At 37.9% G+C, this 13197-nt stretch overlaps 1 protein-coding gene and 1 long non-coding RNA gene across 2 annotated transcripts; one reads left to right on the top strand and one right to left on the bottom strand.

The window, feature by feature from the left end:
* Positions 1-3882: 3882 nt before the first annotated feature.
* Positions 3883-12020, top strand: LOC128318885 (uncharacterized). Its single transcript, XM_053237008.1, has 6 exons — positions 3883-4234; positions 4695-4811; positions 6729-6783; positions 6951-7155; positions 7443-7565; positions 10573-12020. Exons 1-6 carry the CDS (start codon positions 4182-4184, stop codon positions 10647-10649), a joined length of 630 nt encoding a protein of 209 aa, XP_053092983.1. The 5' UTR covers positions 3883-4181; the 3' UTR covers positions 10650-12020.
* On the bottom strand, positions 8785-9449 carry LOC117597969 (uncharacterized). Its single transcript, XR_004578710.2, has 3 exons — positions 9223-9449; positions 8969-9126; positions 8785-8877 (listed from the first exon to the last, which is right to left on the bottom strand). It is a non-coding gene; the product is annotated as an uncharacterized LOC117597969 (long non-coding RNA).
* Positions 12021-13197: the final 1177 nt, after the last annotated feature.

The raw sequence follows: 13197 nt of genomic DNA, 5'->3' as shown, positions 1-13197 counted from the left end.
GTAAACGGAAGCGCGTTGTGAAGGTCATGCAGGAAGTGACGTGTATAAGCACAGAGGACCGTCACCTCTCTCCCGAGCTTCACAACACGCTTCCATTTACATTTTCTCATTCTTCCTTCTCAAAACTAAAATGTGAACAGAAAAAAATAATCATGTCCTACTAAAGATGCCTATAATATTTTAAATCTTTTTTTTAATGCTCCACATGAACGTGTTTGTCTTCCCCGCGTCTTTGCGCCCCCTGCCGGTCACCTTCGCTAATGTTGGCGAGGTAAAGTAGTTTCTTGGTTAAAACAGAGCTTTAAGATTTTCATTTTTTTCTGTTTTTTCTCCCATATGGAATAAACGGAGAACACACGGATTCTAGTAAATGTTAAACTGCTAATTTCCATCAACACAATCCAGCAATTTGATTATAATCCCACCACATCCAATGTCACTGTGTAACGCTAACTCATTTAATATGACTGTTACACGGTTGATTAATGTAAACTGACCAATTAACCAATTAAGCAATTAAAAACTAGGACAAACAATATGCTTTTCCCCTCAGCTTCCAAATCGACTCCACCTACAGGTAGAACTGTGCATGACCCCCACAACTTTTCAAAACCCTCATTATTTTAAATAGAGGTTAATTGAATCTGTTGAGTTTAATAAAACAAAGTTTAAAAGGTTGTCACTGCTTAGTTACACTCAGTAAGGTCAACAAACTTATTCAAAACAAGTTATAGTCCCTTCATTTTATTAGTAAGAACATCAGTAACATTCTCCAATGGTCTATTGTCTCATCCTCATCACAATCATGAGTCGCACATCTAACTGCGACTCTACCCCACTGACCAGCCCCATGACGTCACGCCCATTTTCACACATGCCTTTGCTCTTCATATTTCTGATCCATTGCCTAAAAACCTCCCCATATTCATCCTCGTTTATTTCCTCAGATATGGATTTGTTAGCTAATTTGTCCCAGTCTATTTGTAAGTGTTTATATTTGTGTTTAAAATGGCCGTATATTAATTTGTAAGAAGGAGTTAGTGTCTGGCTCTGCCTGCTTTTTCGTGCCATGTTCTTATGTCCCCTATCCAATCTGCTCTTCTTTTTATAGCTTGTGTGATATTTGGACAGAAGGATCCTTTAATTGAAGCCCTATGTCGATGGCCCCAAGTCCAGCAGAAGCTGTAGGTTTGTATAAAAGCTCCCGGTTCGTTACTTCCCTGTTATTGCCCCAGATAAAGCCAACGCAAAGCTTGTTTCATTTCATTCCGCATTTATTGTCGGGAGGGAAAATGGCAGCTAAAAACATCAGTTTACATCATATGAAGGTCTTGCTTATTTGAATCCTAGTTTTCTAATTCAGCAGCTTTCCAATGATGGATTTCAGTCTTAATCTCCGCGACCACTCATTTTGCTGCTCAGATCTGGTTTAAGAACAACTCCGAAATAACAAGCGCTACTCTCTCCGTGATAGAGCAACACAGCCGCTCTGTGATTGGCTGAGACCGTTGTGGCAGAAGAACCAATCACAAACACGCCCTCAAACTCCAGCGTCCGCCCACCGTTCTATTCTACTCTACACCCCTCCCACCCCCGTTTGTGACGCTGCCTCTGTGTGTGTGTGTGTGTGTGTGTGTGTGTGTGTGTGTGAGAGAGAGAGAGAGAGAGAGAGAGAGAAATCGCATGAAAACAGACAGAAGGGAAAATAGACATACAAACGCACAAACAAAACTATAAACAGCGATATAGAGAAATATAAATTCTTACTAGTTTGCCCATATGTTCATGTTATTCCTACAGCCTCTGTCACCGTTTTGGGATCAGGAATGAGGTTTTAGAAAGACGATCAGGAATCAAATCCACTAAAATCATCATCAGCCATCAGAGCATCATGTTATATAAGGCCTCTGGGTGGAGTTGAAGGAGAGCCGTGTCAGTGCTCTTGCTGTATTTGTGCTGTGTGTAGTATTTGAAACGGAGCCGCTTTGAAACGTGCACTTCCTAAACCTGGCCACACGATGGCAGTCAAGATCCATCTACAACAACACACAGCGCTGTTTGAGGCCTCGTGTGGCCAAACCCAGGAACTGCAATTTCCCACAATCACTATTCTGTTATGAAGTATTTTATGGCAGTGTTTATAAGTCTACACTTGTAGTAGTTAGCCAAGAGAGGGGGAAGAAATATTAGAGAAATATTAGTGAATGCTCCCGCCTCCTCTCCTCCCTTTTTCCCTTTATGATAATTATTTAATGTAATAATGGATATATTGCCTTTATCTCTGTAAATCTATAATTTCTAAAACAGCTCCATTTAACTCCACACTGTACTGCTAACCTGCCTACACTTATTAACCACATCACATCACAAATGTTTTCAGAAATATCTTTCGTGTTTATGTTTGTAATTCACTGCTCACTGTCAGTTATTGTAAGATGTTTATGTTTAAAATAACCCCTATGTTCATGTTCGTATTTTCTTATAAATACTTTTATATTTGTTTTTTTGAAAATATCCCACATTTCAGTGCTTGATCTCATTAAAACCTTTAAGTGTTTATTTTGTTTGACTTCTTTGGTTAATTCATGAACAGCTTGTTTGTGTGTAAGAATGTTGTATTGAGTTTGGAGTAAGCTCTCTGCTCGTTTATGTTTAAGTTTATTCTCACTGAAACGGCTAAATGATCTGATTCATCTCAATACTCTGGTTTATAGTATAATACTTTTATCATATTAGAGACATGTATTTGATCTGTTCTACTTCTTGTTTTAGTGTCAATCCGTGTAAAGCCAAAGTCATGAGGAAATGTTTCTCTAAAGGTGTCCTTAAGTTCACATGGATCACATACATTGTGTAGAAGTTTCCCTTCTCTAGAAATCATTACATTTGGGTTTGGAAATGTAGCTTTCTCATGTGTAGCTGTATTGAAATCACCACACAAAATGATACTGAAGCCGACATTTAAAACATCATACAACTTGTGAAAAATCCTCATCTTTCCAGCTCTATCAGGTGGAGTGTCCACACTGACAATCAGCTCTCAGTAATCTTCCTGGAATCATTTCCCTGGACATAATCATTTCTACTTGATCTTTAGAGAAAATACCCACTCCATCAGCACCATCTTCTCTGATGGAGATTATCACATTTCCACTGGTCCACTTTTTTTTCACATTGTCTACATCAGTTTTACTTGTCAGTCTTAGTTCTTGATCACATTATATAGACAACTTCCCTGAGATCTGGTTGAAGATAGCATTCATCGCTGTTTAGCCTTATTTTTTAAAGATTTTTTTTTTCTCTAAAATAATCTATGAAATATGTGTATAGGAATTCCAGTTTCACGTTTCTCAAACATCATCATGATGAAAGAAATCAAATCTGTGTTCAGGTTGTCACCTCCGGTTGTGAGAGAAAGCTTAATGTAAAAACAGTAGACTTTCCCCCTGTGTTTATGACCATCTCAGTGTGAGACACATTTCCCTATATATAATATGCATCATCAATAAGCTGTATACTGAATTTAATCCTTCAATATCACTGTATTAATGCATTAAGCCACGTTAAGTGTTTCTTTATAACGGGTTTCTGTGGGAGAGAAAACACTTAAAGTAAAAATATTGACCTTCCACTTGGATGACGGTGCCGCTGTCTGAGCAGTAGATAGTGTTTATGACAAGAGAAATGTGAGAGAAAAATGCTTTTCCCTGGTCGGTGTTTTAGTACATTAGACCATGTTAAACATTTTAGAATGTCCCTGAGAGAGTGTGTGTGTGTGTGTGTGTGTGTGTGCAGGTGAGTGTTTATTACCTGTCTGCGTCACTGCCCTTCCCCCTCTGCAGAATAAACCAGATAAACCAGTTAAACCAGTTAGACAGTGTCAGTGAAAGTAAAACTCAGCAGCTCCATTTTGTGTCGAGGGGAAAATAAACCATTTCAGGAGTAAAAACACAGTGAGTATCTAAATGTAAAGCTATAATATATAAACACACTGAAGTGACACTAGATGCAGAAGAGTTTTGTGGGTTTGTACTGAAGGTTTAATGTACACAGGTTGTTTTAGGACTTGATACCGTGACTATTTCCTGTAAGTGAACTCTGTGCTGATACAGGGTTTGATTTAACACACCGATGTTGGAGTGAAGTAAACGTGTGTCCTGCTGTAATCTGGAGAAGGAGACATGACCTCCAACATGAGTGTGTCTGGAAAACAGGACTTAAAGAAAGACGAGAGGTGAGTTACTTTTCCATTCACCAGCAATAAATACACACCGTCTCATGGGAACAGATCTGTATCTCTAAACACTCACTAGTTAACAGAGGAGCTAAACTTTGCTTTAAGGTGTTTAATAGCAGTGAATATATCACTGATCTGATGTAAGAACAGTTTAGAGAAATCATTCCCTGAGAGAAGAGTAAAAAGGACTGTGTAATGTGTAGCATAAGAGCAGCATAGCTTTGAGTCAGTGAACTCTACAGGCTTTAAGACCCAGCTGAGTCAGTTAGCTGTGACTGGGTCTCCTGACATCAGAGTAATTCCTGAGGTATGAGGTGAGTCTCCTGTTTGAATAAGTGTGCAGAATGTAGCTGAATTAAAAAGATGGAATTCTTGGTGTTTAATGATGAACACATTGTTTAACAGTGCTGAGACAGCAGAGTATTAATTATTGCTGATATTTCTGTTGTAACTCTAGAGTGATGGAGGGAAAGAGATCAGACTCACCAGAACCCAGCTGTGTGTCCATGAAGAGTGACCGGTCAATGGATCCTCCAAATATCTTCAGAGACAGAGACAGTTCTACTGATGTGAGGTCAGTATAGTGAGGTGTTTTACGGCAGTGTTCCACCTGATCAAATTCACTCGTCTCATTATGAAGCCCTTCATGAGCTTTATCAGGTGTTGAAGCAGTAAAACACTAAACTGTGCAGTGCTGCAGCTCTCGGACTGGCAGTGAGGAAAACTGCTTTAAGAGTTCAGTTCAGCCTGCAGTCCCTGAGTTGGAGGGTCTGTGGTGCTACAGAGGAACATTTACACCTGGGAAATTAATGACAATATAAATATTTTATTCATTCATTCAATATATTTGTTTCTAAATATGTTAGTGTCAGTTAGGAAATCCTGAAATCAGTGTATTGTGTTAAGAGGAGAGTGTTAAAGGTGCAGTAATTGATTTTTCCATGTACACATCACCTAGAAATTTGCAGTACATAAAAAAAACAGTGGTCATGGCCTCAGGACAAGTGTATTATGTGGCTGAAAAAATAAAACCCGTTTGGAAATCTGCCTTCCAGACTGGAAGTGTTTGGCCTCGTGTCAGTCATCTTATAGACACTCCCCAATGTCCCTTCGCTCCACCCACATCTCAACTTGTTTGGAGATCAAAGAAATATCAGCAAAGCCTGTAAGGGTTGCCACCTTCAGGGAGGAAAAATAAGGGACACCCCCCCCCCCCCAAACTAACTAAATAAATTAAAAAAATGTTTTCAGGTTGTCTGTCTATCTGAGACTTTCACCGGCACATATCGTTAAACCATTTTCCTGCTTCTACAGATTTACAGTTGTGTTTTTACTGATTGAAGAATGATGATTTAACATTGTGTGGATTATTGAATAGAAAAAGTAACTTTTAAAAGTAAAATACTTAAAATATATTATATCTATGGATTCAAATATATTGGATAGACTGTATGGTTATTAATTTATTCTTTTTATTTACTCTTAAGTATAAAAGAATAGATGGGATATTATCAGGCTAATTTGCACTAAACTGTGCAAACACACAGTGCTTCAGGGAAAAAAAAACCCTGAAGAAATGCAGTAACACCAGGATAAACACTAGCAGTGCTTTTCCAAGATGGAGTATTTTATTACTGATGAAGCAATGAAGCTGGACAGGGAATTAGTGATGTTGCTCCTGGACGGGTCTGTAAACACAATCTGTAAGCTTTGAACTGTTTCAGTGGCCTGCTTTACATAACAAATCCAGTAGACAGATTTTTAATCATGGATAAGGAATAAGTAAATGCTTTGGATTAAACACCTTGATACTGTAATGATAGATAACTATATAGCTATGCTACCAATGCTAATAGCAATAGGTTTACCTGAAAAATCACTGAGAACTCGTTATAAATAAACGATGGTGCAATAAAAGCACTCTTGACCATCCTCATAAATCACTATGAGAATGTCACTTATTTCTAGTGCTATAACTTGGCTTTGATGCTCCTTTTGGCTGTGTAAGCAACAGCTAAATGCTAAAATCCTAATATCATCCACCTGGCACACTGGAGAAACGAAGCTCTGAAGCTCACTGATGGAACAAGCAGAGTTTCTGTGTAACATGATTAGACAATAATTCACTCAGCCATCCTGTATATAAACTAGCCAATAGCCATGCTAGTCACTGTTGTTACCAGCTAGTGAAAGTGTTTTAGCTGTAAAAGAGAACCACAGATGAGCTCCAGCGTTGTCCAGCATTGAGGCGTCGAGTGGAACAAAATCAAAAAAGAAAAAAATTAAAAATGATCTAGTCAGTTGGAGAAAGCTTTTCACTTTATCATCATCATTTCCTTATTATTCTGCAGTGTCTTACATTTATGCTGTGTATTATTATTCTTACTACTCAACTGCTCGTTATTATGCATTTCCCCACTATCCTGTTATTCTATCATCATTATTATCATCATATAGTCCATATTACATGATGTGTTTTGTTTGTTCACAGACCACAAAAGAAGAAATCAAACAGCAGCAGAAATCAGTTGGAGTCCATATTCAAGGTGTGTGTGACTTGTGTTGTTTAATCAATCTTCAGCAGAATTATGGGTAATCAGACAGTTGTACCTGTGGTAATAGACACAATTTTTTTTTCTTTTCATAAAATACAAGCATCTTTCACTGTGTAACATTATAATATTTAGATCTGTTACTGTGTGTTTCTAACCAGGAGCTGGAACACAAAGTCATCACTCTGATAAAGAATGAGCTGAAGAGGTTTAGGAAGCTCCTGAGTCCAGATTACCCAGCATGCACTGAGAGGGAGATGGAGGATGAGGAGGATCTGCACAGTGTCAGAGAGGGAGCGCTGAAGATCACACTGCACGTCCTGAAGAACATGAACCACACAGATCTCGCTAATACACTGCACACCAGTAAGAGCTCTGAGTCATGACTTTATTCCATCAGGTTCGCTTTAGAGAGAGGAAATTGTTTTAGATATTTACACTTTTAGTTTTAAGTTTGATTTTAGTATCATGTACATCTGGTGCTTTTCTGTTCTGTTCGTGGTCCAGCTTGTGGTTACTCTGTACAATGGTCCTGTTCCTTCAATAATATTTAGTACATGAAACAGGAATGAACAGCAGCATTTGAAAGAATTTTACATTTTAAATTGTGCTCAGGGATTTTGCATTAAAACATTATTTCTTTTGTTTATTAGAGTCTGTGGCCTCTGTGTATCACTCAAAGTTGAAATCCAACCTGAGAAAGAAGTGTAAAAGAATTAATGAAGGAATCTCACAGCATGGAAGCTCAGCACTTCTGAATGAGATCTACACAGAGGGTATGCCTACATTTCTATTGATTTCATATGCAAATAAGCAGATGCAATTGAGTGTAAAATAAATTTAGTGTAAAACTACAGTAACAGATTCATATATGCAATAAAAAGGGTTGGGTTTCTCAAAGCCTCAAATTGAATTATCAAGTATAATTAAGTACTGATGACTCAAAATCATTATTTCACATTACTACCAAAATATTAGGAAACCGACTGCCTTAAAATTTTCAAGTAAGCTGAACTACAAAAATTAAGACAAAAAGCAACAACTAAACTCCTGCAAAACATTATTTTTCTTCAGTTGTCTTCAGGCACTACAATGTACCAAACACTGCCATTCCTAAATGCCAAACATTATTCTTCAGTGTAACATTAACAATTCTTTACACAACTCAAATGTGCAGTGCAACTAAAAACAATCTTTCTTTTACAATATAATACAAGTGCATTGCGACTAATTATGACTGACGAGTGACTGTTTCAAACACAACACCCAAGAATCCTGACTTTTGTGCAACCACAAGCTTAACACAATCTCACACAGCATTGACTTCCATCAGCAGAAGGTTTTTAAGTGACTGTAGTTTTGGTTTCAGGGATTTATGTCCAAGGGAAAGAAACACTCTTTGAATAAAATCAAAGATGTCATTTAGTTGTGGAGGGTTCTCCAAATTTAGTGCATATATCAGCCCAAAAACAGGCACATGGCATGTGGAAGATTTTCAGGATCATCCATCGCTATGGCTCCTTCTAGAATAATTGCTCTGTGCGAAGCCTCCAGATGCAGTGCTTGTGGAGAATCCTGGCTGTCTTCAGGTATCACGGTCAGAAATGTGGGGTGTGTCCCAATCACAGTCCTAATAAAAAACAGAAATATTACAATCCTAGTTACATTAAAAATCCAAACCTCACGTCATTTAAAGATCCAGGACCATCACCTTCTTTATGTACAACTAATGGAGATAAATAAAGGTTGTGAATCAAAATAAAATTAAATTAAATTAAAATTAAATATTAAATTTATATTCAAAACAGTGAACTGTACAGTGAAGGTGGAACTTGCATACAACAAAATGTACAAGGGCCTGAGTTCAAAAAGAAATGAAAAAGAAAACTTCAAAAGCAGAGTTTGTGAGAGCTCAGTGTACAGAGTTGAATGAGGCATGCCTATATGTGGTTATATGTGTGTGGGCATTATTTGGAATGAAATGTAGGATACTTGCCAAACGTGTTTGAAAAAAGTCAGTGGTTTCTTCTCCAGAATGAGAGGAAGGCCACGTAGAACTGCTGTGTGCTTAGCAGTGATGTCAGTGCTCTGAAAAAAATTATAACATAGAATCAATTAAAAGTTGAGCTAAAACAGTAACAGAATTTAGTTTGCAAGAAAGAAACACTGACAAGCTTACCATAGACTTAATTTGCTCAAAGATCTCAGAAAGCCTCTTTCCAACTGCCCCTTCTTTGATTCAAAAATTTCCAGAAAACGAGCTGTATGTTGATCAAGTGTTGAGAAGAAATCTTGCTTGAGGCTTTTGCTTGTGAAGCGATTAAACTCTGCAATGACCTATGAAAGGAAAAAGAAAAGTTTAAGCTCTATTGGGTTTTTAGTTAGTGTTAAAGGAAAACTCCACCCAAAAATGAAAATTCTCTCATCATTTACTCAGCCTCATGCCATCCCAGATGTATATGACTTTCTTTCTTCAGATGAAGATAAATGAAGATTTTTAGAAAAATCCATACGACCCCAGTGGATGAATCAGTGTCTTCTGGAGCCAAACGATAAGTGTGTGTAAGAAAAATACTCATGTTTTAAACTTTAACTATAAAACATTGCTTCCGGTCAAGTGTCTCACGCGCGTTCACGTGAGGGTCGAGTTCACGCTTGATGTAAACGGAAGCGCGTTGTGAAGGTCATGCAGGAAGTGACGTGTATAAGCACAGAGGACCGTCACCTCTCTCCCGAGCTTCACAACACGCTTCCATTTACATTTTCTCATTCTTCCTTCTCAAAACTAAAATGTGAACAGAAAAAAATAATCATGTCCTACTAAAGATGCCTATAATATTTTAAATCTTTTTTTTAATGCTCCACATGAACGTGTTTGTCTTCCCCGCGTCTTTGCGCCCCCTGCCGGTCACCTTCGCTAATGTTGGCGAGGTAAAGTAGTTTCTTGGTTAAAACAGAGCTTTAAGATTTTCATTTTTTTCTGTTTTTTCTCCCATATGGAATAAACGGAGAACACACGGATTCTAGTAAATGTTAAACTGCTAATTTCCATCAACACAATCCAGCAATTTGATTATAATCCCACCACATCCAATGTCACTGTGTAACGCTAACTCATTTAATATGACTGTTACACGGTTGATTAATGTAAACTGACCAATTAACCAATTAAGCAATTAAAAACTAGGACAAACAATATGCTTTTCCCCTCAGCTTCCAAATCGACTCCACCTACAGGTAGAACTGTGCATGACCCCCACAACTTTTCAAAACCCTCATTATTTTAAATAGAGGTTAATTGAATCTGTTGAGTTTAATAAAACAAAGTTTAAAAGGTTGTCACTGCTTAGTTACACTCAGTAAGGTCAACAAACTTATTCAAAACAAGTTATAGTCCCTTCATTTTATTAGTAAGAACATCAGTAACATTCTCCAATGGTCTATTGTCTCATCCTCATCACAATCATGAGTCGCACATCTAACTGCGACTCTAACTGCGACTCTACCCCACTGACCAGCCCCATGACGTCACGCCCATTTTCACACATGCCTTTGCTCTTCATATTTCTGATCCATTGCCTAAAAACCTCCCCATATTCATCCTCGTTTATTTCCTCAGATATGGATTTGTTAGCTAATTTGTCCCAGTCTATTTGTAAGTGTTTATATTTGTGTTTAAAATGGCCGTATATTAATTTGTAAGAAGGAGTTAGTGTCTGGCTCTGCCTGCTTTTTCGTGCCATGTTCTTATGTCCCCTATCCAATCTGCTCTTCTTTTTATAGCTTGTGTGATATTTGGACAGAAGGATCCTTTAATTGAAGCCCTATGTCGATGGCCCCAAGTCCAGCAGAAGCTGTAGGTTTGTATAAAAGCTCCCGGTTCGTTACTTCCCTGTTATTGCCCCAGATAAAGCCAACGCAAAGCTTGTTTCATTTCATTCCGCATTTATTGTCGGGAGGGAAAATGGCAGCTAAAAACATCAGTTTACATCATATGAAGGTCTTGCTTATTTGAATCCTAGTTTTCTAATTCAGCAGCTTTCCAATGATGGATTTCAGTCTTAATCTCCGCGACCACTCATTTTGCTGCTCAGATCTGGTTTAAGAACAACTCCGAAATAACAAGCGCTACTCTCTCCGTGATAGAGCAACACAGCCGCTCTGTGATTGGCTGAGACCGTTGTGGCAGAAGAACCAATCACAAACACGCCCTCAAACTCCAGCGTCCGCCCACCGTTCTATTCTACTCTACACCCCTCCCACCCCCGTTTGTGACGCTGCCTCTGTGTGTGTGTGTGTGTGTGTGTGTGTGTGTGTGTGTGAGAGAGAGAGAGAGAGAGAGAGAGAGAAATCGCATGAAAACAGACAGAAGGGAAAATAGACATACAAACGCACAAACAAAACTATAAACAGCGATATAGAGAAATATAAATTCTTACTAGTTTGCCCATATGTTCATGTTATTCCTACAGCCTCTGTCACCGTTTTGGGATCAGGAATGAGGTTTTAGAAAGACGATCAGGAATCAAATCCACTAAAATCATCATCAGCCATCAGAGCATCATGTTATATAAGGCCTCTGGGTGGAGTTGAAGGAGAGCCGTGTCAGTGCTCTTGCTGTATTTGTGCTGTGTGTAGTATTTGAAACGGAGCCGCTTTGAAACGTGCACTTCCTAAACCTGGCCACACGATGGCAGTCAAGATCCATCTACAACAACACACAGCGCTGTTTGAGGCCTCGTGTGGCCAAACCCAGGAACTGCAATTTCCCACAATCACTATTCTGTTATGAAGTATTTTATGGCAGTGTTTATAAGTCTACACTTGTAGTAGTTAGCCAAGAGAGGGGGAAGAAATATTAGAGAAATATTAGTGAATGCTCCCGCCTCCTCTCCTCCCTTTTTCCCTTTATGATAATTATTTAATGTAATAATGGATATATTGCCTTTATCTCTGTAAATCTATAATTTCTAAAACAGCTCCATTTAACTCCACACTGTACTGCTAACCTGCCTACACTTATTAACCACATCACATCACAAATGTTTTCAGAAATATCTTTCGTGTTTATGTTTGTAATTCACTGCTCACTGTCAGTTATTGTAAGATGTTTATGTTTAAAATAACCCCTATGTTCATGTTCGTATTTTCTTATAAATACTTTTATATTTGTTTTTTTGAAAATATCCCACATTTCAGTGCTTGATCTCATTAAAACCTTTAAGTGTTTATTTTGTTTGACTTCTTTGGTTAATTCATGAACAGCTTGTTTGTGTGTAAGAATGTTGTATTGAGTTTGGAGTAAGCTCTCTGCTCGTTTATGTTTAAGTTTATTCTCACTGAAACGGCTAAATGATCTGATTCATCTCAATACTCTGGTTTATAGTATAATACTTTTATCATATTAGAGACATGTATTTGATCTGTTCTACTTCTTGTTTTAGTGTCAATCCGTGTAAAGCCAAAGTCATGAGGAAATGTTTCTCTAAAGGTGTCCTTAAGTTCACATGGATCACATACATTGTGTAGAAGTTTCCCTTCTCTAGAAATCATTACATTTGGGTTTGGAAATGTAGCTTTCTCATGTGTAGCTGTATTGAAATCACCACACAAAATGATACTGAAGCCGACATTTAAAACATCATACAACTTGTGAAAAATCCTCATCTTTCCAGCTCTATCAGGTGGAGTGTCCACACTGACAATCAGCTCTCAGTAATCTTCCTGGAATCATTTCCCTGGACATAATCATTTCTACTTGATCTTTAGAGAAAATACCCACTCCATCAGCACCATCTTCTCTGATGGAGATTATCACATTTCCACTGGTCCACTTTTTTTTCACATTGTCTACATCAGTTTTACTTGTCAGTCTTAGTTCTTGATCACATTATATAGACAACTTCCCTGAGATCTGGTTGAAGATAGCATTCATCGCTGTTTAGCCTTATTTTTTAAAGATTTTTTTTTTCTCTAAAATAATCTATGAAATATGTGTATAGGAATTCCAGTTTCACGTTTCTCAAACATCATCATGATGAAAGAAATCAAATCTGTGTTCAGGTTGTCACCTCCGGTTGTGAGAGAAAGCTTAATGTAAAAACAGTAGACTTTCCCCCTGTGTTTATGACCATCTCAGTGTGAGACACATTTCCCTATATATAATATGCATCATCAATAAGCTGTATACTGAATTTAATCCTTCAATATCACTGTATTAATGCATTAAGCCACGTTAAGTGTTTCTTTATAACGGGTTTCTGTGGGAGAGAGAACACTTAAAGTAAAAATATTGACCTTCCACTTGGATTACGGTGCCGCTGTCTGAGCAGTAGATAGTGTTTATGACAAGAGAAATGTGAGAGAAAAATGCTTTTCCCTGGTCGGTGTTTTAGTACATTAGACCAT

The sequence above is a fragment of the Pangasianodon hypophthalmus genome, chromosome 9 (assembly GCF_027358585.1).
Source record: "Pangasianodon hypophthalmus isolate fPanHyp1 chromosome 9, fPanHyp1.pri, whole genome shotgun sequence".
Classification (NCBI taxonomy): Eukaryota; Metazoa; Chordata; class Actinopteri; order Siluriformes; family Pangasiidae; genus Pangasianodon; species Pangasianodon hypophthalmus.
This window is presented reverse-complemented; position numbering and strand designations above follow the sequence as displayed.

Excerpts from the sequence above, each read along its gene's own strand:
- LOC128318885 (XM_053237008.1), top strand. The coding sequence starts at position 4,182 with ATGACCTCCAACATGAGTGTGTCTGGAAAACAGGACTTAAAGAAAGAC. Across the intron at positions 6,784-6,950 it reads AGTTGGAGTCCATATTCAAG|GAGCTGGAACACAAAGTCAT; the intron begins GTGTGTGTGACT and ends GTTTCTAACCAG. Across the intron at positions 7,156-7,442 it reads CGCTAATACACTGCACACCA|AGTCTGTGGCCTCTGTGTAT; the intron begins GTAAGAGCTCTG and ends TTTGTTTATTAG.